Source organism: Pongo pygmaeus, chromosome 2 (assembly GCF_028885625.2).
Source record: "Pongo pygmaeus isolate AG05252 chromosome 2, NHGRI_mPonPyg2-v2.0_pri, whole genome shotgun sequence".
NCBI classification, from domain to species: Eukaryota; Metazoa; Chordata; class Mammalia; order Primates; family Hominidae; genus Pongo; species Pongo pygmaeus.
The window spans coordinates 168,784,057-168,808,244 of record NC_085930.1 but is presented as its reverse complement, the minus strand read 5'-3'; the positions used below and the strand labels follow the sequence as shown (position 1 = coordinate 168,808,244).

At 41.2% G+C, this 24,188-nt stretch overlaps 1 protein-coding gene across 11 annotated transcripts in view; it reads right to left on the bottom strand.

Annotated features, from left to right (window-relative positions):
• The window catches only part of SCHIP1 (schwannomin interacting protein 1), a 629,273-nt gene that overhangs the window by 34,555 nt on the left and 570,530 nt on the right, over nt 1–24,188 (bottom strand). The window contains exon 1 of one of the 11 annotated variants that reach the window (XM_054481223.2): nt 22,388–22,654. The exons of 9 other annotated variants lie outside the window; for them this stretch is intronic. In XM_054481223.2, coding sequence (XP_054337198.1) covers nt 22,388–22,417 — 30 coding nt within the window. In that variant the 5' untranslated portion in view covers nt 22,418–22,654. Of the gene's footprint in view, nt 1–9,148; nt 9,529–22,387; nt 22,655–24,188 lie in introns of those variants that run through there. One more of the 11 variants, XM_054481222.2, reaches the window with a different exon arrangement.

Sequence of the window (24,188 nt, the reverse complement as noted above, 5' to 3'; positions counted from 1 at the left end):
ACTGTAAATGTTATGTAGTTAAGTCAATAGCTTGCTTCCTCTGTCATGCTGTCAGTGGCTTTTGTGCTTGGAAAGCTCTTCCCAGTCCATAAGTAAAGGATCTCACTAGATGCTGGAAGATTAAATGAGAAAACTTAAGTAAATTACTTAGTAGCTGTACCTGACCTGTGGTAATGTAAGTCTGTGATAGATGGTAGCATTATGGTTCATACTCCAACAATTTTTGCTTTGAATATGAGGAAACTGAGGGAGATGAAAGGTTACCATACTGTTAGGCAGGAACAGTAGGATCCAAGACCATGCTTTCTAATACCAGATCTTTCTGCTTTTTCACATCACTTTTCCACATTAAAGAGTAAGGTGTTCAGACTAATAATAATGGTGGGTACCATGTAGAGGATAAAACGTGTCACCAAGAGTTATGGGTCTACTTCTTCCCTGAGATGGATGTGATGTTTTCTCAGAAAAAGAGAAAACACTGGCAAAGCATACATACCATGGGCTAAATCATAACCACAAATATCCACAATACAAATATCTTCCCATCAGGACCACTCTCCTTACCATTACTGCTCAATCTGAAAATTTAACAACGAGAACCCAATTTTCTTTCAGTTGCCCACATGTGTAAAATATATGTGTGTGTGGTTTCAAGGGCGGTTTATTCTCTGAGGAATTATACCTGCAAGGCAAATATGTCTTCCACCAGCCCCCTCAATCCAGCCAAGCCCAATACACTCCAGGGTGAGAAACAGGCAAGGGTACAGGAAAAGGAAGAGGCTGACTCAAAACACCACTGTCTGGCTGCACTTATGACAGGCAGAGCCATGTCCACTCCTAAAACAGCCTTGGGAAATACCCTCATAAAACAAAAGTACAACATCTAAAATTGGTATTGCTAGCAAAAACAAAGGGCAACTGAGGAATAGGCTCATCACTATCAGGCAGAAAAGCTATTGAAGCCCCAGAAGAAAGCAAAAATGTGATTAGAAACTCACCGCTATTTAGCCCCGGGAAGTTTTTGTCCTCATCTGTCGCTAAATTCCCTACTGCCACCCGCTGTGCCTGAGCAGATGAGGCTCACAATGACTTTCAATGATGCCATGCAAGCCACCATGATCTTAGAACACAGACCACCGAGCACTTGTAGACTCTGAACACCAATGCTCAGCCTTTCCTGATGTGCCCTGTTCTACGGCAATTCCCCAGTCTGGACAAGAACAAAGAGGGGTATTCAGTAATGAAATAAAAAGCAAAATGTTCAGCGTGGGTAGGTATCATCTATCTTCAAATCTAATATGTCCCCAGGACCTTTCCACACTTTTTTTTGGCATATGGCATGGCCCCATGCCTTACACACCAAGATCATTCCTGCATCCCCTCCCCAGGTTCTGCCTTCCTGCCTCTGGCCCAGCCCACCTTACTAGCAGCACTGTGGTGTCTCTGAAGCAAGAAGCCTTCAGCATGCTAATCTGCACATAAATTTACAAGCGGAAGATTGGGTGTGTTCTGCATTTTCAAAATCTATTTAATTGACAAACTGTATTTTTTGTGGGAAAATCTGGGGGGCCTCTAGGGTTCTCAGGAACACACTTCAGGAAATAACATCCTAAACCTGAACCTAAAGCCATCTGGTGCTTAGGACACAACAAACAGCTGCTTCCTTCTGAGTCCTGCACAGATGATGAAACCCACAGAGCCGGAAAGGTCCTGTCAGACCAAGAGGAAGGGGCTCCTCAAATTCCCCTGAGGACGAATGGATTTAAGGAAACCTGGCCTAGGGAATCAGGGGCTCCAGTAGATGAGAAAGGCACAGAGGTGGGAATAAAAGCAGATGTAAGATTTGGAGCAGCAACAGTTGTAGGCCTGGACAAGATTCAGTTGTGGGAAGGAGTGGGAGAAAGAAAAGTGTTTCCCCCAGTTTCCTGTCTTTCTGTTCTTCCCTGGATTGAGCTTCCCCTCCTCCCAGATGCATTTGTTTCTCACTTTTCACTCTTTGCCATGGGAACTGAAATAGACTTTTAAAAATTATTGGATGTACTTGTTTTATAATGCTCACTGTCTCAGTACTAATTTACTAATGACCCCTACACATACCACGTCTAGCATCCTCTTTTTCACACTGCTAAGTTGTTACCTGGTGCAATGCTTCTCAGGCTTCAGGGTACTTATGAGTCACCTCAAGATCTTGCTAAGATGCATGTTCTAAATCAGAGACAGGGCCAGAGACTCTGCATTTCTAGTAAGCCCCAGGAGTTGCAAAAGGTTAGAGGTTTTGCAGGAGATCTTCTCTAAGGTTAAGAAGCCTCACAGGACTTGACTGCTCTTTCTCTGTCTTCTACACTGGTGTTACCTATAGGTCCCAGGAAATGCTTGTTAAAGCAATGAAGTAAATACTTGCCACCAATGATAAAAAGGAAAACAATATGCCATTGACAAAAAACTTCCTAAGGATTATGGGCTGCATCATCCCAGAAACTAATGAATACACTGGTCCCCCATGGCCCAGAAAGGAACTTAGGATGCCAGGGGTTGCTGGGACACTGGTTGGCCAAGTGGAGACCAGGGAGGAGCATGCATGTGCACACGTGCAGACACACACACACACACACACACCCTGTCACACATTTCTTTAAGCCAATAGCTCTCAAACTTGATTGACTGTGCAAGAGGATTACCTGGAGGGCTTGTAAATACACAGTCTATTTTTCCGTTTCAAGAAAGTCTGGGGTAGAGGTGAGAATGTGCATTTCTAACAAGTTCCCAGATGCTGCTGATGATGCTAGCATAGGCACTTTGAGAACCACAGCTTTAAACAAATTGAGCAGATCAAGTAGCTAGATGAAACACAGAGTTGGTTCTTCTGTGATTGAGCACACATCTGTTCCATGTGGCATGGCCAGACTCTGAAGCCAGGTGGATTTCATTTGTAGCAGCCTGGCCTCTGCCAAGGCCTTACCAGGATGCTTGTTTTGAAGCAATTAATGATCCCCTTGCTTCAGTGCAATCTATTGCCTAGTGATATCTGGCATCATCACCATTAGCAGCATCCGCCAGGGAACGTAACTGGGATTCTGAAGCTCTCTGTGGAAAAGTACTCTTCCTTTAGGAAACTGGTAGTCACTCTTATTTCTTTCCTCAGCTTGTAAGACAGCTTTATTCTAACATTTATAGGTAGCATTACAGTGTGAGGAGTCTGAAGCTCTTAAACATTATGAACCAGAAGTATAGAACTTACTTGTTTGTTATGTAAATGTTATTAATTTTCTTTGAAACGAAAAGGCCAAAAGAAAACCCAAATATACTACTAGTACTTTCTAATTATTTTCTCACTGAGACAAACCATGAATTTGTCACTAGACCAGAATATAAAAACAGCATTCCAGAAGAAAAGAAATTGTATGCTCTTGAATGTCAAGTGCATAAATTCTTGCACCATGCAGGTTATTTTAAATTCTTGAATCTTATTTTATCCCCTGGGAAGTGCTTTTTAATTGGTAGTGGAAGTAAATATAAGTTAAAAAATAGTATCTTTCAATTGCATCACTGAATGGATAGTAAGTCAGGACACTCTCTTTTCATTTTGTATTTCTGACAGTTTCCATTTCAGTCACTTACACTAAACATCCAGAAAGGTCAAGATGAGCTGCCAAATACAGGTTTCTCAAAATGCTGTTGAAATTTCTTATCTTTGCATCCTCGTACCAACCTGCCTAAACACATTTCCTTAAATAAGTGTCAGCCTGGGCTGCCGGGCAACATTAAGGCCTTTGGGTGTAAACTGCTCAGGACCTGTACCCACGAGAGAGAGCTGGCCTCGGATATCTAAAGCACAGGACGGGCACCCAAGGGGAAGGACTCTGGGGCCCTGCATCTTCTGACACCTATTTCACTTGAGTATTGGCTGACATCGAAAGAACTGGGATGCCGGTCCACAAAATGCAGATATTTATTTATAATTAATAACTAACTGTATTTACAAATATATTTATAATAACTAACTGTGAGGATGGTTTTGCCTAGTGTTGACTGTATTCCTTCTTATGCTACAGGGAAGTGACATAAACAGAAGCAGGCAGATAGAAATGCAGCTGCGCAGAGTCCATAACATTTGAATATTTTGATTGTGAAGGTAAACAAAGGTATTTAACATATACCTAGGGCTAAAGTTCAGTAGCCACTTAGAATGGGAACCTTGCTGAAAGTGAAGGAGTCTAAGGTGCAATCTACAAAGATGGCTACTGTACAGGAGGTGTTTCAACATTAACTCCTCAAGGGATACGGTGGAAAACTAAATGATTGTCCTCCCCTGTGAGCACCATATCCAAAACACAAACTGCTGGGAATGAACCTGAGCTCATTCTACTTCTCAAATAATTGCCTACCAGAGACTACTTTTTAGCACAAGTCAGTGTTATCTGGCAACTCTATTTTTAACAGGTGCCATTTTAGAAGCCTGGAAACCCATCACAGTCATTCAGTATCACTGTCAGGAACACAACAGTCCCAAACACCTACTGCATGGTTATGAAACAGCCAAGCCTTAATCAGCAGCCAGGAAGCTGGTGTCCTCAATCTCTTGTGTCAGAATGGACCTAGGATCCGGGGGAGGTGGACACAGACTCATGGCCAGAAAGAAGGTGGGGAGGAGTATTTGGAGTCAAGAAGACCCCGCTTAACATGTTGACTCTGACATTACTACGAGTCACTGAGACTCTTTGAGCCTCAGTTTCTTCTTTTGAAAAAAGAAATAATACCTATTTTTAGGTTGTTTTAATAATTAAATGAAATACTATATAGAAAGTGCTTGGCGCAGTGCCTGGCACAGACAGAAAATTTATAAAGTGGTAGCTGTTATTAATATTAAAAGGAAGGGGTGGGGAAGGTAGTGAGAAGAATGGAGAAAGGGAGAAAAAAGGAGCCAGAAATGTCTGGAACAGGTCCATTTATAAATACATAAAGTAAATTAGCGGTTGTCAGAGGCTAAGAGAAGAAAGGATTTGGGAGTGACTCCTGATGGGTACGGGGTTTCTTTTTGGGGTGGAAAAATTCTGGAATTAAACGATGTGCACAGCCTTATGAATATACTAAAAACCATCAAAGTGTACACTTTAAAAGGGTGGCTTTTATGTATGTGAATTATATCTCAATGTTTTAAAAAGCCATACACACACACGAAAATGAGGAGAGCTGGAAGCCTAAGGCAACTAGCGAGGAGAAGGGAAAGAGACCAAGTAGAGAGTGCTGTAGAAGATGACCATGACATGGAAGGGGGCATGTGTGTGCACATGTGTGTGCACGTTTGTGTGCATGTGTGTGTGAGAACAAGAATACATTTAACACACTTGCATTTCACTGGAAATTCTAGTTACCTGAAACAGCCCATTCCCTGACCATGCTGGCTAACCGAGGTGTGCCAATGGGGTGATATGATAAGAAACCTGAACCACGAGCCAGGAAGCTTTATATTTATAACATCTAAGTCCGACCAGGCTAATTCTTTCTTTTTAAGAAAAGGAGACCCTGGCTCACAAAGCGGAAGAGGTTTTTCCCAGGTGGCTGAGGTGGGGCTAGGTCACAGGCTTCGGTAACTTAACATGGTTCTTCAAGCGTATTCAGCCCTCACAGGCAGGAAGATGTGAGGGTTAATGGAGGTCGACGGCTGCTTTTCCTCAGTAATTGTGTGGGGAGGGCAGAGCGCTTGTCTGGAATGGCAGCTGGCATTCTGTGTTCCTGTTTATTGCAGTTTATCTCAAGCAGTCATTTCCATTCACCTTTTAAAAAAAACATGAGGCGCAGCTGTGGCTTCACTTTAAATATTGTTCCTTCCAGCCTTTTAATTTTTTCACAGGGTCCTCCCTAATCTTTCACCATAATTGGATGCACAACACTAGAGACGGCACCCCTGAGGAACAAAGCAAAGCGAGCGGCTGGCCCGGCCCTGGGCCCACTCACCGCCCTGCTGTCAGCTCCCTGATTCTGTGCACAGTAGCCTAGGAACAGAAGGCAATACCAGATTCCCTGCATTTTCTCTGCTCTGGAACAAAGTTGGAGCCAGTCTTCTGCCATATTCTATATTAAATTTTCCCGATTTCCTTTTCTCTCTGTCCATTAGTGTCATTTAGATCTTTCCCTGCCCCAAGAATGTACACATGAACAACTGTCGTGTTTAAGGTACACATTCCTGGGGCAGGGAAAGATCTAAATGGCTGCACACTTTAGAAGTCCACACCAGCTATCTGGACACTCCAGGCAGCATTAGTTCCACATAGTTTGTTCCTTTATGTGCCTCCCCCATTGGGACGGTCAGCTACTGGAGGGAAAGCTCAGTCCCGCTTCGGTGATCCTAGCGCCATGCACAGTGCCAGGAACATGAGAGGGCTCTTGGTAAGTGATGGTGGAATGGATGAGGACACTGACTTAGATGCTGCGTACCATGTTGGTCCTGAAGACAATCAGCTCTGTGGTTCTTTCTCAGGGGATCAGAAGTTGCTCACAGCAGGGCAGGGAAATAATGGGCTGAACGCATACACCTCAGATTCTGCTAAGGTCTGCACTTTTCTTCTTAAACACTAAGATCTGTTTTCTGTTGAGGGCAGTTTTACTATTACTATTGAATAAACCAGAGGTCCTTAATGAAACATCTTTCTTACAATCAAAACCTTCCCCAAGGAAAAGGAACAGAAGCATAATCTTTTTCTTCCTTTGCTTCGGTAGAATCTAATTTTAGTCATCAGAAAGTGACCTTTCCCCCGAAGGCTGTTTGTCTGACTTTAAAACAACCCTGTAAAATAATCCCTATACACATGTGGTATTTATTAGTGCAATTGGTTCAGGGAATTCTATGGTACCTAAGCAGGGGTGTATCAATTTTTTAATTGTTTTTGACAACTGACCTCAAAATGGGGTGAAAGTACCACAGGAGATTAAAAAAACTACAACTTTTACTTATATTTATATTTTAAACATTTTATTCTCTAAAATATCTATTTAAGTATATGTTTTACATACACATATTGTATTTTATAGTGGTGGGTGCTATTTCTGAATAAAATATATGTATATTACAGGCATGGACTCAAAACCATCTTACTGATGAATGCAAGGTCAAAAAAGCCTGCAGAGCCCCACTTTATGGCATCTAATTTAATTTTCTACTTAGCCAAAAAAACAGGAAAAATATTAGAGAAAAAAATTAGAAAAGGAAGATTCTAATTAGGGAAAGTTATTTTTATACTAGGTAACTATTTTCTTATTCCTCATATTTTTAAAAAAGCGTATGTTGCCCTGTTTCACTAGCTCATAGTAAAATTACAAAGAGTGGGTTTAAAAAAGAAGGATAATTATAATGAAGTCTTCATAATAATCATGATACACATAAAAATTTGAAAACACTTTGCCTGAGGAAGGTATTTAAAAGGCTGGAATGACAAGAGAACAACCCTCATGTTTAAGGTCCGGAACACAATGAACTGATCTCTGAGCACTCCACACATCCAGAAGTTTCATCTCGCAGTTTTTTTTGTACTAACCTAACAGATACTGAAATCATATGCGGCATTCTACTGTCTTTGTTAGATAGTGGGTTACACAGTGCAATTCTGTTTTGTTGTTGTTGATGTTTTAAAGCTCCTTGAGCCGTACATGTATGTAGCTTTAGTCAGCCCTGTCTCAGGTTGCTGGTGTGTCAATGCTTACTTATTCCAGGCATCTGGGTTCCCTCTGTTTCTAAGTAGGAAAAAACTAGAGCAGTCATGACTTCATTGTTAATGCATTAGCAATGGTATGTCTTTCATTTTTCCTAAGTGCAAACTGACCTATACTCTTCTATCTGAGAAACGGTCTGACAAAGGAAACCATCACCAGTTCTTTGACACTGAAAATAGCAGAAGTATGAGATGGCTACACTTGTTCTGCAGAGTTGGATAAGCAATCTGACTCTTATGGCAGAGTGTCCCAAGCATCTTTTGCACACCGCTTCCGGCAGAAGCAGACGGCTGGGAAGTGTTAGGGTTATAAGGCTCAGCGAACTATCACCTTGGGTGCTCATTCCTGTCTTGGGGATCACAAAGGATGAAAAACACAAAGGGCAACATGGCAGGTCACTGAAACCTCTTTTACATATTTAAGTTTCAGCTTGTGGAGAAAGAACATAAGCTGTTGTGAACTGCTCTAGGAAGTACAGTATATACTTAAAACAGTCCCCACACTCACACACACACACATATGTATAAAAGATATAAACTACCATATTTTACATTACTATATGTAAGGATCTATCATGACAAAAGCTTCTTTCTATATCTCATTCCAGGGAAAAAAGTTAGTGATGTATTTGATCAACTTAAAAATTAAGTAGCAAGTTTTACTGTTCTATCATTAACTGATATTTGCCTCTGAGGTAAAGAGGTCTTCATTTCCAGGCCCATGATGGAAGGGATTTTATCCTTCATGTTATGCCATGTTGTGAACTACACTTGACTTATGGCAAATAATGAAGAGGGAAGGACATAGTGTGTGTTTTAGGCTTCTGTGGACAGATAAGCATATACTTGTAGTTTAATTTCATGACCTCACCCATATAACTAAAGCTATTTTTACTCGGGCCTGTGATTACCAGAACATTACCATATAAAACATTCTCAAAATATATTTACTGACTTTCAAAAAAAAAAGGCAGGCAAAAGATGAACAGATACTGTATCAACTTTAAAAAACCCCAAACATGTTAACTAAAACTTGATATTTTTCATTGCCAATAAAATCAAACAAAAAATTGGAAAAATAGATTAAACATTCTAGTAATTTTTTTTGCCAGTGAACTGTAAATATATGTCAATAATTTTTAAAAAATTCCTTCACATAAAAAACCTGCCTAGCAGTTAAATGCATAATAGAATTTTTTCAACTTCAGAATAACAACATGTGTGTTTTAGTTGCTGCTGTAACATATTAATGAATATAAGCTGGGAAAAGCAGGAAGAACTTTCCTAGCTTAATGCATTTGATTCTGTGCATTTAGTTTTTCCTGACTATATTATGGCAATAGCCACTGAGTGTGGAATTTGGCCACTCCTCAAGGGTGATCTTTCTTCCAGTTAGAAAAATGGTTCAATTGTTTATAAACAAAAGTGCTCTCCCCCCTTACCTTTTTATAATTCCCCTCCATATCCAATGAGGATTCTTGACTGATGATGTCATCCATTCCATCACTGTCCAAATTCATCCTTTAACTCTTTAGAATTTCACTTAAGAAATAACCTCTCATGAATTCTGATAGGCTGATGTGACAATTGCCCAGTTCCCTGGTTACTGCTCATGCTGACATGGAGAGCTGGCTAAGAGGCTGTGCCCGGCCGTGTATGTTCTTGCCCCCCTCTGTCCCACAGACACTGCCCCGCCCAGCCTCCCTGGCCTTTCCTTGCTCTGGCACTGGGCAGCTGCTGTTTTCCGAGGCTCACTCTGCCGCTGACACTTGGCTTGCTGACTCCGGCCTTCCCACCATCTGCTGTCACCTTCCCCTGAATGATCCCGCCCCAATTCCTCTCCACAGCACCTTTCCTGTTCCCAAGAAAGGAAAAGAGAGGCACTCAGCTTCAGCCAGCTGATTCAACTCCCCATTCAGGGCAGAGTGTGGACTGGAGCTCTGTGAGGAAACTAGCAATCTGAACCAGGGGTAGATTGTGTGGGATAAAAATAGATGTGAAAAATTCCAGCCCAGCCGACTTCACTACTGAGTTAAAAGCTGGGTATTCCATGACAAAACGAAAACAATATAATTTAAAGGCTGACCTGTAACACAGATGTTTGCTTTTTTCCCCCCTAAACTAATCATTTCTTAAAATCACATGTAAAAGTCTCATCCGGTAGGAGCTCCAGGACGAGACTGAAATTCACTTCCAACACAGAGAAGGACCCTTCTGCCCTGGGAGCAGTGCTTTGTTCTATTAATATAGGCAACAGAAAAAGATCCATCAACTTTTCTTTAAAATTCAAGCAGTGGCGGGCTTTTTCACAAAAGCAAACGTTCTTTTCTGCTGCTCTCTTTACACTTTTCCCATGGCTTCTGGTTTTGTTTACAGGCTTTACTAAAGAGAGGGAAAAGGCCCACAGCTGGAGGATGTTTTAGTGCAAGACGCAGACAAGCAGAAGTGCACACACAAACACACACTCATCAGGATCAGCTTACTACTGTCATAAACTAAAAATTATGCCCACTGTTTATTTCCAAAAAATAAAGCTACTGTTTGCAGGAGAAATAGGTCAGAAAAGAATTCAAAGGGCAAGCCTTCATTTAGCAACACCGTCTTACACTCTGACAAGCTTAGATAAAAAGCAGCAAGTATATTAGTCAATAAATTTTCCAATATAGATTCTTGTGCAACCACAATACTGTTAAGAACAGAGTTCTAAAAGCAAAAAGGCTATTCAAGATAACCTTTTGGCATCTGAACTGCTGCTGACATGCTCACCTTCAGTATCTACTTATTTCTCTCCACATTCTTTTTAAATTCAATTTGTAGAAGACTTGTGGCATAAATGTGTCTCAAGGTAGTTTATAACAGCCCTACTTCTATAAAGCAAATACTTCCCTCTGTAGCCCCCGAGCGAAAGTGAAATCTTCCCTTTACTCCATTCTCATTGCCCCACCTCAGTTCCGAAAAAATTAATTGCATGTTTGTCAGATGTTACAATAACAACTTGTCTCTCATGAACCACATTTGCATTTGGGCAGGGTTTTCCCTGGAAGAGATCTCCCTTGTCTTACTCTCCTTCAAACCCCAGGACCCTCACTCCAGATGGGGGTCCCACTGTCTGCATGCAGGCAGCCCAGAATGCTTCCCGGGGCTGCGGCAATGCTGGCCACAGACCGCTGCTCCCAGTGCCCAGTGCAGGTGCTCAAAATACAGGAGAATTCACCAAGGCTAAGACTTTGGGGTTAAAGTATGCTCTAGTTTGAAGGACCCTGTGTATGTTAAATCCTGCCAAAGCAGGTTAGTTAAAATGAAGGAAGCATGCATCTTCTTACCTGGCATATATTTACATAACAATAGCTACCCTTTATTGAGGGAGGGGTTGCTATGTGCCGGGCACTTTATATGCGCCTCCTACATATGTCTTTAATCCTCTCAATAATCTTTTGGAGTAGATATTACTATCAGTTGTGTTTTACAGCAAAATGAAAGAGCTCAGTGAGATTAAGGAAGATGAACATGGGCTCTCTGCCTCTGTGGCCCACCCTCTAAATGGGTGTGCCAGACCATCCCACGCTGGCTGCCTCTGTAAGAAATAATTGTGCTGAATAAAATAATCAAGTATAGCTTTTATTTATTTATTTAGACAGGGTCTTGCTCTGTTGCCCAGGCTGGAGTGCAGTGGCATGATCATGGCTCACTGCCACCTTGCCCTCCAGGCTCAAGTGATCCTCCCACCTCAGCTTTCTGAGTAGCTGGGACTATATAGCACAGGGGCTATAGATGTGCACCACTATGCCTGGATAATTTAAAAAATTTTTTGTAGGGATGGGAACTCACTATGTTGCCCAGGCTGGTCTTGAGCTCCTGGGCTCAGGTGATCTTCCTATCTTGGCCTCCCGAAGTACTGAGATTACAGATGTGAAGCACCACGCCCATCCAAGCATAGCTTTTAAACATTAGAGTTCAACACAGACAAATCTAGCAGAACTCCAGATATGTGGTTTGGATCTGTGTCCCCACCACAATCTCATATTCAATTGTAATCACCAATGTTGGAAGTAGGGCCTGGTGTGAGGTGATTGGACCATGGGGGTGGTTTCTAATGGTTTAGCACCATCCCCCTAATGCTGCTCTGGTGATAAGAGTTCTCATGAAATCTGGTTGTTTAAAAGTGTGTAGCACCTCCCCCCTCTTTCCCTTCCTCCTGCTCTGGCCATGTGAAGATGTGCCTGCTTCCCCTTTGCCTTCTGCTGTAATTGTAAGTTTCCTGAGGCCTCCCCCACCATGTTTCCTGTACTGCCAGCAGAACTATGAGCCAATTAAACCTCTTTTATTTATAAATTATCCAGTCTCAGGTATTTCCTTTTTTTTTTTTTTTTTTTTTTTGAGATGGAATCTCCAGCCTGGAGTGCAGTGGCACGATCTTGGCTCACTGCAACATCTGCCTCCCAGGTTCAAGCGATTCTTCGATTTCAGCCTCTCAAGTAGCTGAGATTACAGGTGCCCGCCACCACACCCAGCTAATTTTCGTATTTTTAGTAGAAATGGGGCTTCACCATGTTGGCTAGGATGGTCTCGAACTCCTGACCTCAGGTGATCCACCCGCCTTGGCCTCCCAAAATGCTGGGATTACAGGCATAAGCCACCATGCCTGGCCATGTATTTCTTTATAGCAGTGTAACAATGGACTAATACAGCTCCCTGTATAACAATATCAAGAGTTGAATCAACATTTTCCAGATCATACATCTGGAACACCCAGCACGTATTGTCACATCTCTCTTCCTGATGAAGCCTCAAGAAATGAAACGGAAGCTACTTCACTGATGTCAGAACCTAGTACGTTATATGATGAATTTTCCTTTCCAGTTTACCTGGTGTCTTTTAGCACCACTGTTGCTTCTTTCCAACAGCCACTGTGGTTTCAAGCTCTTTTCTAAGGGGACAGAGATTTGTCATCTTGTTTACCCCATAGCATGTAGAACACTGCCTTGCACATGATAAGCGCACAATGAAGAGCTGTTGACTAAGTACGTGAACAGAGGAAATATGAACGCGCTGCTTAAAATGTTTCCTCTAAATGCTGTCCACAGTAGGAAACATTAATAGTGCTTTTCAACTGAAATCTTCTGTGGAACTCACATATGTTCAAAAGGAAAAAAGGGTCTGCTTTGATAGAATGAGGAGGGCTACCACACCCCGCCTGGATGCTCTATTCTCCTATTATCCCAGACCCAGCACAGCCTCTCAGGAAAGCTCTGTGGAAAGGAAGCCCTAGGACCCTGCACACCCCACTCACTCTGCAGACTAGAGCTTGAAAAGCTCTAAAGACCATACAAATGGCTCTTTCACAGTAGCAGCAAAGCAGTATTCTGCTCCTGGCTCCATGACTGTACTGATTTCCAGACCTCAGTCCACTCCACTTGGGGTTCAGCTACAACATGAATTTCATTCTTATCTGGGTTAATGTCCTAGTCCACTTAGAAACCTATAATCGATAGCTAACATGGATGAAATTATAATAATTTAGAGGCTGCAAGACTCAGTAAGATACATAAAATGATATGCCTAATTACTAGTATCTTTTTACTTTAATTTTAACAGAGTAGGCTTAAATATACAATTAAAATGAGAAAAACTGAACTCTCATGATTATGTATATATACATACAGATTACTATATGTGTACTAGTAATATAGTAATGATATACATACACATGTATATACACATACATTGATAATATATTATCTTTTAGAGAAAGGCACCTCAAAATTCGAGATGGAAATTTCCCAACAAAACAACAGCAACAAGGAATAGTACTGAGAATACTAAAAGACCATTCCACTCCTCTACCTGCTAGCTCTTTTTTTGTCATAAGTGTTCTCTAATAAGCACTATACAGAGACAAGTGATAGAACATCTGCTCCTGAAACATGAATGCAAGAGGTTGAGGGCAGTTCTCAGTGGCGGTGACATCACTGTGCACCCTCCCTAAAGAAGCTCAGCATGTAGATAAGCTCATAGCCCAAACTCTTTCCAGATGGAGCTGTGCCACCATTTTCAGGATAGCTTGTGCCAGCTTAAAATATCTGAGAGTTTCCTATTATGTGTGGCATCACTTATCTGTGAAACTTTCTAGAGTTTTGCTACTCAGAGTGTGTTCTCCAAGCAGATTATCAACAGCACTGGGAGCTTTCTAGAAATGTAAGCCCTCCAGTCCCACTCCAGAACCACTGAATCAGAAATTGCATTAAAAAAAAAAGAGATCCCTAGGATTTTTGAATATACATTAAAGTGGAGAAGGGTTGCTCTAGAACTTGAAAAAAAAAAAAATCATTATCAGCCATTATCCCTCTATTTCAAACCACATTTCCAGGCAGGGTGGCAAGACCTTGACTACATGCTTGGGATCAACACTGTAATTAATTTCACTTCCATGTGGTCCAAATGAATACAGGAATGGAAAACACAAAATAAAACACCACCTTGGCAGAGACTTGAGCTGAATGTAATGCCTGATGGTTTGGCAGTAGCTTGCAAATGGGGAGACAGCCACTCCTATCCTTCTATGGGGATTGTCTCTGGTACCTCCTCTGCTGCTGCCCTCTCTAGAATGAACTGTCCATGCATAAGATGGGCCCAGATACTAGTGCTCTCCCTTAGAAAACCTACTCACAGTCACTTAGAATCCCTGAGGTTGAAAAAGCCCCTTCCCACTACCTGCTCTGAATTTCAAGGACTAGCATGAAGAGCTTCGGTTTCCTGTTGAGCCATGATCTGAATTGAAAGGCACATTGCTCACGTGAGTTAATGCTTTTAAATGATCATTATCAGCCATTGGTGGAAATTATTAACTCTGAGAACACTGACCACATTACTGGGAGATCACTTATGCACTGTCAAAAGATTTTCCTATCACACATGGAAACTTGAGTTCATCCTCATTAACCCTTCATCTTCCACTGCCTTCTCCTCAGCCTTAACATCCATATTCCATGTACTAGATTTATAACCTCTTTTCAAATAATTTTTTTCTTCTGTGCAAAGTTCATCTAAATTTGGTTTGCTTTTCAATTAAAGTATTCTGATAGCTAGAAAAGCCATGAAAATATTCAGGCCATTTAAAGGACTTTGCTGTATAGATTTTTAAAAAATTAAAATAATGGTATTAAAAGCGTGGGGTGGGGAGGTGGCAGTGTTGGGAGTAGACAGAGTGTCACACATTTTCCTACATCTAAAAGATCGTGGGCCATAGTTGTAAATCTTCCAGTCCAACTAAAACCGAGCACGAGAAAACTATGGTCACTCTGATGACCATCGCACAGCTTCCAAGTGGAACCAATTTTAATGTCCTCATTATGTTTCTCTGTGTGTTCTTTCCCCATTAATGGCTTTCCTACACTGATTGTCGCTTATGCCTCTCTGATGGTTGTTTTCTTTTGAATTCAAGCAGTTTTGTCAAATTACTTTCTATTTCAGGAAGCTTGGTAGTTTCTCATGCTTCTATATAGTGCACAGGGGAATACTAAGTACACCAAGATTTCAAACTTTCCCTTGTTATAGAGAATATAAATAAATAATGGGATATGACTTCAATGGGATACAGCTGTATTAATGTTGGGCTTCTGTATGTAAAATTGTGATTAGTTCCCCAAGATTTTATATATTTGTGTGTATGTATGTGCATGAGTAGGGGGTCTCTACTTTCAAACAAGCATCAACGCAATTTGATATTTTCCATAAAGATGCCCCATTTCCTTCCCACCCCCCATCACCATCATCCTTTCCAAGAATAAATACTAGACCTTTGGATTAAAATATGTTTCACATATGTACTTCTTAAAATCACTCGAAGTCTGAATCATGAAGTTTGAGGCCCAAGTGCTACTTTAAATAGAAATGATGTGCTTGTACTAAATTTCTATTTCAGATCAGGCCCACAATGAAGCCCTGCTAATTTTTTTTTTCCATGTGGGGCTCTTATCATTGTGCTTCTTCTGTAGTAAAGCATATAAATTAGATTTTCAGACATCTGAGCTAAAAAAAAAAAATGCATATAAATTTATCTCCAAATTTATTTTATTGATTTCAAAGGTTACTGCCTCTTTGGAAAAACAGAACTATATCTCAACAAGGCAGACAATAATTATACTTTAAACAGGCAAAACAATGAAGACCAATTACTCTTTAGCACTATTAACTATAGAAAAAAAATTCCCCATCAAAAAAATCTATAGAATAAAACAGAAAATTGTCTCATTGAACTTATATTTAAAAGCCTCCATCAAATGGAGCACTAAAATGCTTTGAAATTCCCTATTCCATTCTAATATCTTTTTCCCTGCTGTGGAAGAAACTAGGCTTAAATTGGGTGGAATCTTGAACTCAAATTTGATACCTTGTTTTCTCAATCACAGGAAGAAGGGATTGAGAGACTAGTCCTCACTTGTCCTGGTGTCGATAGGGATAGAATATATTTGCTTTCCTTTGTTAACCATTAATGACCCACTAGAATCTGGGCATACAAGGCTGTTTACTACTTTCTCCAACAAGAATTTTAAGAATATCATGATGTACTACTTAAACTGATATACTCCCTAGTTTTATCATTTAAGAGCAACACAGGGTGTCTTTTATTTTATGTGCTGGGTATGATACCTCAATTGGGCTGAAACATTTGGCCACAGAAAACTTCGATATTCCATGCGGCGGTAAAATTATCCCTCTATAAGACAGACGGATGTATTAAAACTTTGCAAAACTCATTATAGTAAGAAAGGCAGCTTGGAGATGAGTACTTGCAAAGCACTTGGGGACAGACCATGAGGTTCATCTTGGAAAAATTCTCTGGATGAAGAAGTAGGCATGGAGGTATTTTCTTAATGCATTGTCTCTGGGAAGGCTGGAATGTCTGTGCATCCCAGTCATTCATTTATTTTGTGCCTTGCACTGCACCCCCCATTCTGGCACATGAGATGTTTAAAGTGCTGGCAACTGGCCAAGAGGCTGAGAAGCCAGGTACATGGACTTCTGAGGTCAGCTTCACCAACTCCTTGTTACAATGTATGGATCTGAGCTTATCTCTGGGGTTACGATGGGAAACCCTGATCCTAGGGACTCAGAACATCAACAATTGCATAAAGTGCAATTCAATCCAACAAACATTTATTGAACACATACTCTGTGTATAAGGCAGAGATTTGTGAAAATTTAAAGAAGGCCCCTTGTCTTCAAGAAGCCTGTTGTCAGCCAGGCGCGGTGGCTCATGCCTGTGATCCCAGCACTTTGGGAGGCCGAGGTGGGCAGATCACCTAAGGTCAGAAGTTTGAGACCAGCCTGGCCAACATGGTGAAAACCCGTTTCTACTAAAAATACAGAAAATTAGCTGGGCATGGTGGTGGGTGCGTGTAATCCCAGCTACTCAGGAGGCTAAGGTGGGAGAATCGCTGGAACCTGGGAGGTGGAGGTTACAGTGAGCCAAGATTGCGCCACAGCACGCCAGCCTGGGCGACGGAGCAAGACTCCATCTAAAAAAAAAAAAAAAAAAAAAGAAGCTTGTTGTCTAATGGAGGAGACAGACCTATATGTAAATAGTTGTAAATGGGTTCTAATACAAGTAAAAACAAAATGTACTGAGAAGGAGAAATCTGGACTGAGAGATAAATGGGAAGTTTCCTGAAGGAGGTGGCATTTGAGCCTTGAAAGCTGCATTAGCCTGCAGTGGGTGGGAGCAGGTGGTGTGTGGGTAGGAGACATCTCAGCCTGAGGCATTGCAGCTAAGAACTGATGGCACTGTGAAGGCAGGAGTAAAGGGTCTGGAGCGAGAAGCGTTTCTGCCTAGGGGTCAGAAACAAATGTCGGGCCTTGAAGGCCATGCAGACGAGTCTGAAATGTATCCTAAGGAACACAGGGAAGCATTAAAGATTTCTGACGATGCTTCTCATGACCTGGTATGTGTTTGAAGAAGGGACTCTTTATGCTCCTAAGGGAGGAAAAAGATGAGTGTTATTCACACACTATTTTACTTTTTCTTCTTCAAGTCTCCATTCCCACAGTAGCTAAGAATGTCAGGGTGTGATCTATATCTGGGGCGGTCATAAGGGAATTTAAGCAATGGCAAGAAAGGTATGAAAGCATGTCACTGTTTTTATATACACACTTATCCCAAAACCCCACTCCAGGAAAGAGGGAAAAAATATTTAAGAGCTTTTAAGCAAAACGGACCCTTCGACCTAAACTTGTGCTTTCAAGTTTACAATATTTCTAAGCTGTCTATCAAAAACCATTTAGAAAAATGTGGCCTCTTGAAGGCTGCCAGGCCTGAAGCTGTGGGCAAGTTTCTTTCCTGAAGAGATTGGCTTCCTCCCAAGACTGGAAAATGGAGGTCGATAGCTCTATCTTTTAACAGGGCTATGACCACAAATGACAACACATGCCTCAGTAACCTCTTTGCTAACATAAATCCTGTGAGGAAGAAAAGTATGTGAAGATGACAACGATGTGAGCACCTTTAAAAACAAAACAAAACAACCATGAAAAATTCTGTAGGAGAATTCCTTCTGTTTATTCCTCCTTGGTTTACGTTGTACAAAGAACAGTGCATACAAGTCCTTGCTCAAACAGGGGTGTTTAGGCTCTTGGTAGCAGCGAAACTCTCTTTTTCAAAACAAATCATCCATTTAGAAAAGCAATGTATAAGAATCCATTGTATTTCTACTTATTAGCAAGATACAACTGGGAAATGAAGTGAGACACGGTTTCCCTGGGCAGCTGAACAATCCTCACTGAACCCCTGATGTGCTCAGAAGAAATGACACAAGAGGAAGGGGGCTCTTAATTCATGATAACTGACTTGTTTATGCAGAAAGGCAGCCTCTGGCAGGGGACCTGGCAACTCTTATGCCAGAAAGTTAACTGGGAAAGTCTCCATTTCACAGATGAGAAAACTAACAAGAAATAAGGGGATAGATAACCAGCTCACACACAATGAAAACAGTGCAGGTTCATGGTGGGAGGAAGGGAAGGAATAGGACTGAAAGTCATAAAACAGGAAACCAAAGTGCCATAGAATGTTTACGATGCTTTTTTTTTGAGACAGAGTCTTGCTCTGTCGCCCAGGCTGGAGTGCAGTGGCGTGATCTCAGCTCACTGCAAGCTCCGCCTCCCAGGTTCACACCATTCTCCTGCGTCAGCCTCCCGAGTAGCTGGGACTACAGGCGCCCGCCACCTTGCCCGGCTGATTTTTTGTATTTTTTTTAGTAGAGACGGGGTTTCACTGTGTTAGCCAGGATGGTCTCGATCTCCTGACCTCGTGATCCGCCCACCTCGGCCTCCCAAAGTGCTGGGATTATAGGTGTGAGCCACCGCGCCCAGCCTTACAATGCCTTTTTAGTTAGTCAATTTTACAAATAGTAGACATATCCATCTGTATTACTTGAGGACCTATTCTAAGCACTGGGAAAGCAGATAGAACAAAGATAAAATCCCTGCCCTTATGAAGTGAGTGAGGGAGCCAGAAAATAGACAAATAAGTAAAATATGTACTATGATAAATGGTGATAAATAAGTATAAAAATAATTAGAGAAGCATGATAGAAATATTGGGATAGGCTGCACGCGGTGGCTCATGCCTGTAATCCCAGCACTTTGGGAGGCCAAGGCGGGCAGATCACCTGAGGTCAGGAGTTCGAGACCAGCCTGGCCAACATGGTGAAAGCCCATCTCTAGTAAAAATGCAAAAATTAGCTGGGCATGGTGGCGGGCACCTGTAATCCTAGCTACTCAGGAGACTGAGGTAAGAGAATTGCTTGAACCCAGCAGGCGGAGGGTGCAGTAAGCTGAGATCACGCCACTGCACTCCAGCCTGGGCAACAGAGCGAGACTCCATCTCAAAAAAAAAAAAAAAGAAATATTGGGATAGAACTGGAGAGCTGGAAGTTTACAGATTACATCCAGATAAGGCTTCACCTAGAAGTGACATCTGAGCAAAGACTCGCAGAAAGTGAGAGAGTAATGGATGGGGGTGGAGGTGACAATATAAGGTAAATATCTATGAGATGTAAAACATTAGATGCCTGGTTGAATGTGAATTTCAGATAAACAGTGAACAATATTTTAGTGTATGTCCCAAATGCTGTAGGTTATTTGCTATATCTGGCAACCCTACACAGTGGGGCGGGGAAGGGGTGGGTAGGGGAGGTGGGGGTGCATGCCAGGCAGAAGGAATAGCAGGTGCAGGGCTAGCCCAGCATGGTAGGAAGGTAGTGGAGGAAATCAGGAATGTAGGAGAGGAGTCCAAGAGGAAGCAGGGAAGAGCTGATATAAAGCCCTGTGAGGACTTGGATTTTTACTCTGAGCAGGATGATAAACTAAAATTTTTGAGATATGGGACATGATCTGTCTTCAGTTTTAAAAGCTCATTTTGGAAACTGTGTTGAAAATAGACTATGGAATGTGGGCAAGGGCAGGGGTAGGTAGAGCACATAGAAGGCTATTATTGCTGTAATTACGATGACAATAACAACCATGACAACAATGATGTATATCTATACAAAAGCACCAAAATGTGCATGCAATTTTCAGGGGAATGGCCTCTGAAGCCCCCATTCATGGACTACCCATTAAGAAATCTTGGTATACATCATTTATGGGAGAAAAGGAATCAATATTTCAAATGAATTCTATCAACTGACTAAAAATGCTAATCTAAGAAATTTGCTTTTAACCACTGCAATATCATCCTTAAAAAATAAGTAAGTCCTTGTAAAATGGTGGAGAAGTTTCCAAAAGCCATTCAACTGCAGATATCATCAGTGACTACAAACATCAAGCTAAGGACTTAGAGAAAGCACCTTTTCTGAATCCAGTTGCATGTGGTGCCAGCTGGGTTCTAAAATGAAGGTTTCTAAGTGAGATTAAGATTTGGCTTCAAGGTTAATGTTTCTGTTTTTGCTGAGCTATGTATAAAGAGAGAGCACTTCAAAAGAACATAACACATGTAGGTAGTTCTACTATAAAATCCCATGCAGATGCAAAATCTATTGACCATTATTACCCAACCAATACACTTAATTTTATTGTGGAAATAAGCAATAAATACTTCAAAACTATTAAACACATAATGACACTGTTACATACTGCAGCTCATGTAAAATAAAATCAATTTATCTTCCTTTGGAAGAAGCAGAATGCTAATATAACCCCTTCTCTCCAGATGAAATTGCTGATATTTGACCAATTTTCAACCTACAAAAACAATGCTTTTATGTTCAACCTAATGAAAAGACATAGGGAATAATCTTATAGTAGTTTGCCCTTCAAAAATAAATAGCTTCTTTGAAAAGAGAAAGTTATTTTAATTATTATAATAATTCTATCACCTAGAGCCATGCCATGTGTAGATGAGGCTCTCTATAGATACTTGACATCTCCTACCCTCAAGTTCTGTATTATGTGTAAGTAACATGTTGGTTTTTTTCTCAGCATCTCTGACCCCTTTCTCATGGAAAGAATTACTGTGAAGCATGAAGCTCAACATTTAGGATCTATGGCCTTAAATGTACCATAAAATGAAAATACTATGAAATAAATCTATAAGTACAAATTTCTAGTTATTAAGCAAGACAAAGTATATAAATATATTTCATAGGCACACGTTACTTAGCTGAGAAACCACTGCCTTGAGTCTTCTGAAATGTACTATTTTGCCTGCACATATTTACCACTGTGAAATCTAACCTTATGAGAAACACTTGCTTGTCTCAGGTAACCTACCTCACACAAGGAAGAGGCATTGTTAAGTTAGAGAGTTGGTCTCTCAGAGCTTCTAAACTCAGTCAGTTGAGTAATATCCCAATATTAACTCTCCAGGATTTGGACCAGCCGTGCCTGCTGCTGCAAAGAGCAATTTATCTGAGAACATTCTTGCTGTCTGTTTTCAACAAAGATACTTTCAATGTTGCCTCAACAGTCCAAGTCCTACCAAGGAGTTACTAAACACTCTAGAGCTGATCTTTTGAAATTGTCTAAGTGTTTAATTCATAACTCCAGTAGCAAATTAGCATACAAATGAATATGCATTGCTAAGATTTTTCTATTTGGAGTTTTTGATGCATGTTGATACTTCAGTGCTTATTTACCAACCATTTAAAACAACATACTAGTAAAAATAAGTTCGGAAAGACACACAAGTGCAACTTTAAACATCAAGTGCATACTAGCTAATTTTTGAAAATTTCTAAGATTATCAATCGCGACTATCTATTTACATAATTTCTTAAAGACAGTCCTAAAAGCTGGATGTGAAGCAACTCACATCCTATGCAACGAGCAAAAATTACGTTTTTCAATGTTATCGATGTGAGATGCCAAACAGATTTTCCTCTGAAATTCCCTTAAGTTCAAATTACAGTCCAAGGCAATTCCTCTTATTTGCAGACGTACAGAATATGCAAAGCACAGATCACTTCCGTGAATTTCACAAACGCTTTAAAGGCCAAGGAAGCAGTGTTTTCTGCCCCGTTACTCCCCAGAAAACCTAATTACAATTCAGATATTGTATGTGATGAAGGCCAGGCGCGGAAGATGGCAAAATCCCTTGAATATCCGGAAAGAGGCAACCTGCTGCTTTGGAAGAGGAAGGCCTCCTCTCCCAAAGGATGCCGGCCTCAGAATCAGGCTTTAAATTTTACCTGATACGAGCAGTTATCCTGATGTACCATCTCAGTGCATCCTAGGGCGCAGACCCCAACGCAGGACTGCTGAGCGAGGCTGCGGAGGGCACGCGCGGAGCATCCACCGGCGGGCGGAGAGAACGCCCTGGTAAGGCAGGGGCTCCCCGCAGATTAAAATGGATGCTGTTTCGCTGATCAACCTGCGCAGTGGCACTGCCTGTGCCGGGAAGCGCGCAGCTAGCGAGCTGAGCTGCTCTCCAGCCCTCCGAAACCAGTGAGGCAGGCTTAGGAACATGGAGCTGGGACCGGGCTGGGGGAGGGGGCGCTCATCACCGGCACAATCAGCCAATTATATTATAGGCACAAAGAAAAGGATCAGTCTGGAGCTGGTGTGACCTTCTGGTGCTTTATGAAGGCAGTTAACTGATGTGGAAACATTCTAGTCCTCATTAACGAGAAAAAGACCAGCGAGGGAGAGGGAGAGAGACAGACACAAATCAATGTTGCAGTTGAACATTTCTAACCTCCGGCATCATCCTTCCTGCCCATTAATGCTGCTTGGCTGGTGCTTATCAAAAAAAAAAAAAAAAAAAAAAAAAGCCTTAAAGATAATTTTAGAACTTTTAACATGCTAAAGGGAGAACAATCCATTCTGAATACCAACAATGAAAGGATGTTTTTCTATGTTGAGTTTTTGAAGTGTTTGTCAACTTTATAACTAAAAGGTCTTTACTCTTTAAAAGGATTATTTTGTAATTCTTTAAATTCCCCGCTTATTTTTGGCTCCTAGCTTCTTTTTAAGTCAAATAGAAATAAGATGGAATAATTGCTGTTATAAGTTTTTTTAGGGAGAGAGCTTATTAAAATATTAAAGTCACTATAATTTATTTCATGAAAACTAAACTCTTAATTGGAAGGTTTTTTTTTTTTAATGTAAGGCTTTGTACATATATTATTACCCAACGCTGTGACTTGAAAATACGGACACCCCCCAATGCAGCACATACAATTCTTGGAACAGACTCATCCTCCCTGAGAGAGAGTAATCCAATACTCAAAGGAAATACAAGTCAGACAACACACGTTTCTGGGAAAAAACTGGGGCCAGTTTCTGAGTGGCTTCAGGGCCACTTTAGGACTTGAGGATACACAAAAAGAAAAAACTGGGCTGTAAATTCTTCAAGCTAATGTAATGAGAAAATTAAGGGGGAAAAGTTAAATAAAATTTTCTTATTTATATTCCTCAGTTGCCACAGGCAATTAGTTTTGTTGTTTCTTTTCTTTTTTTTTTTTTTTTTGAGACGGAGTCTCACTCTGTTGCTCAGGCTGGAGTGCAGTGGCGAGATCTGAGCTCACTGCAAGCTCTGCCTCCCGGGTTCACGTCATTCTCCTGCCTCAGCCTCCCGAGTAGTTGGGACTACAGATGCCCACCACCATGCCTGGCTAATTTTTTTGTATTTTTTTAGTAGAGACAGGGTTTCACCATGTTAGCCAAAACGGTCTTGATCTCCTGACCTCGTGATCCGCCCGCCTCGGCCTCCCAAAGTGCTGGGATTACAGGCATGAGCCACCACGCCCAGCCCATGTTGTTTCTTAATAAAATAGCTCTGAGTACATAAATGGTACTTAACAAAAATGTGACTGAATTTAAACCATCAAATTAAAAAAATCAATAGCCACATTATTTCTAAGCTATTTTAGTATCTATCTGTCCTATGTTCTATTTATGTGGCCGTCTCAAAAACTCTTCCTCTTCTCATTAACCACGCAGTTTCACTGTGCTACTGACAGAGAAAACAAGTACTTTTTGCGTGAGAAA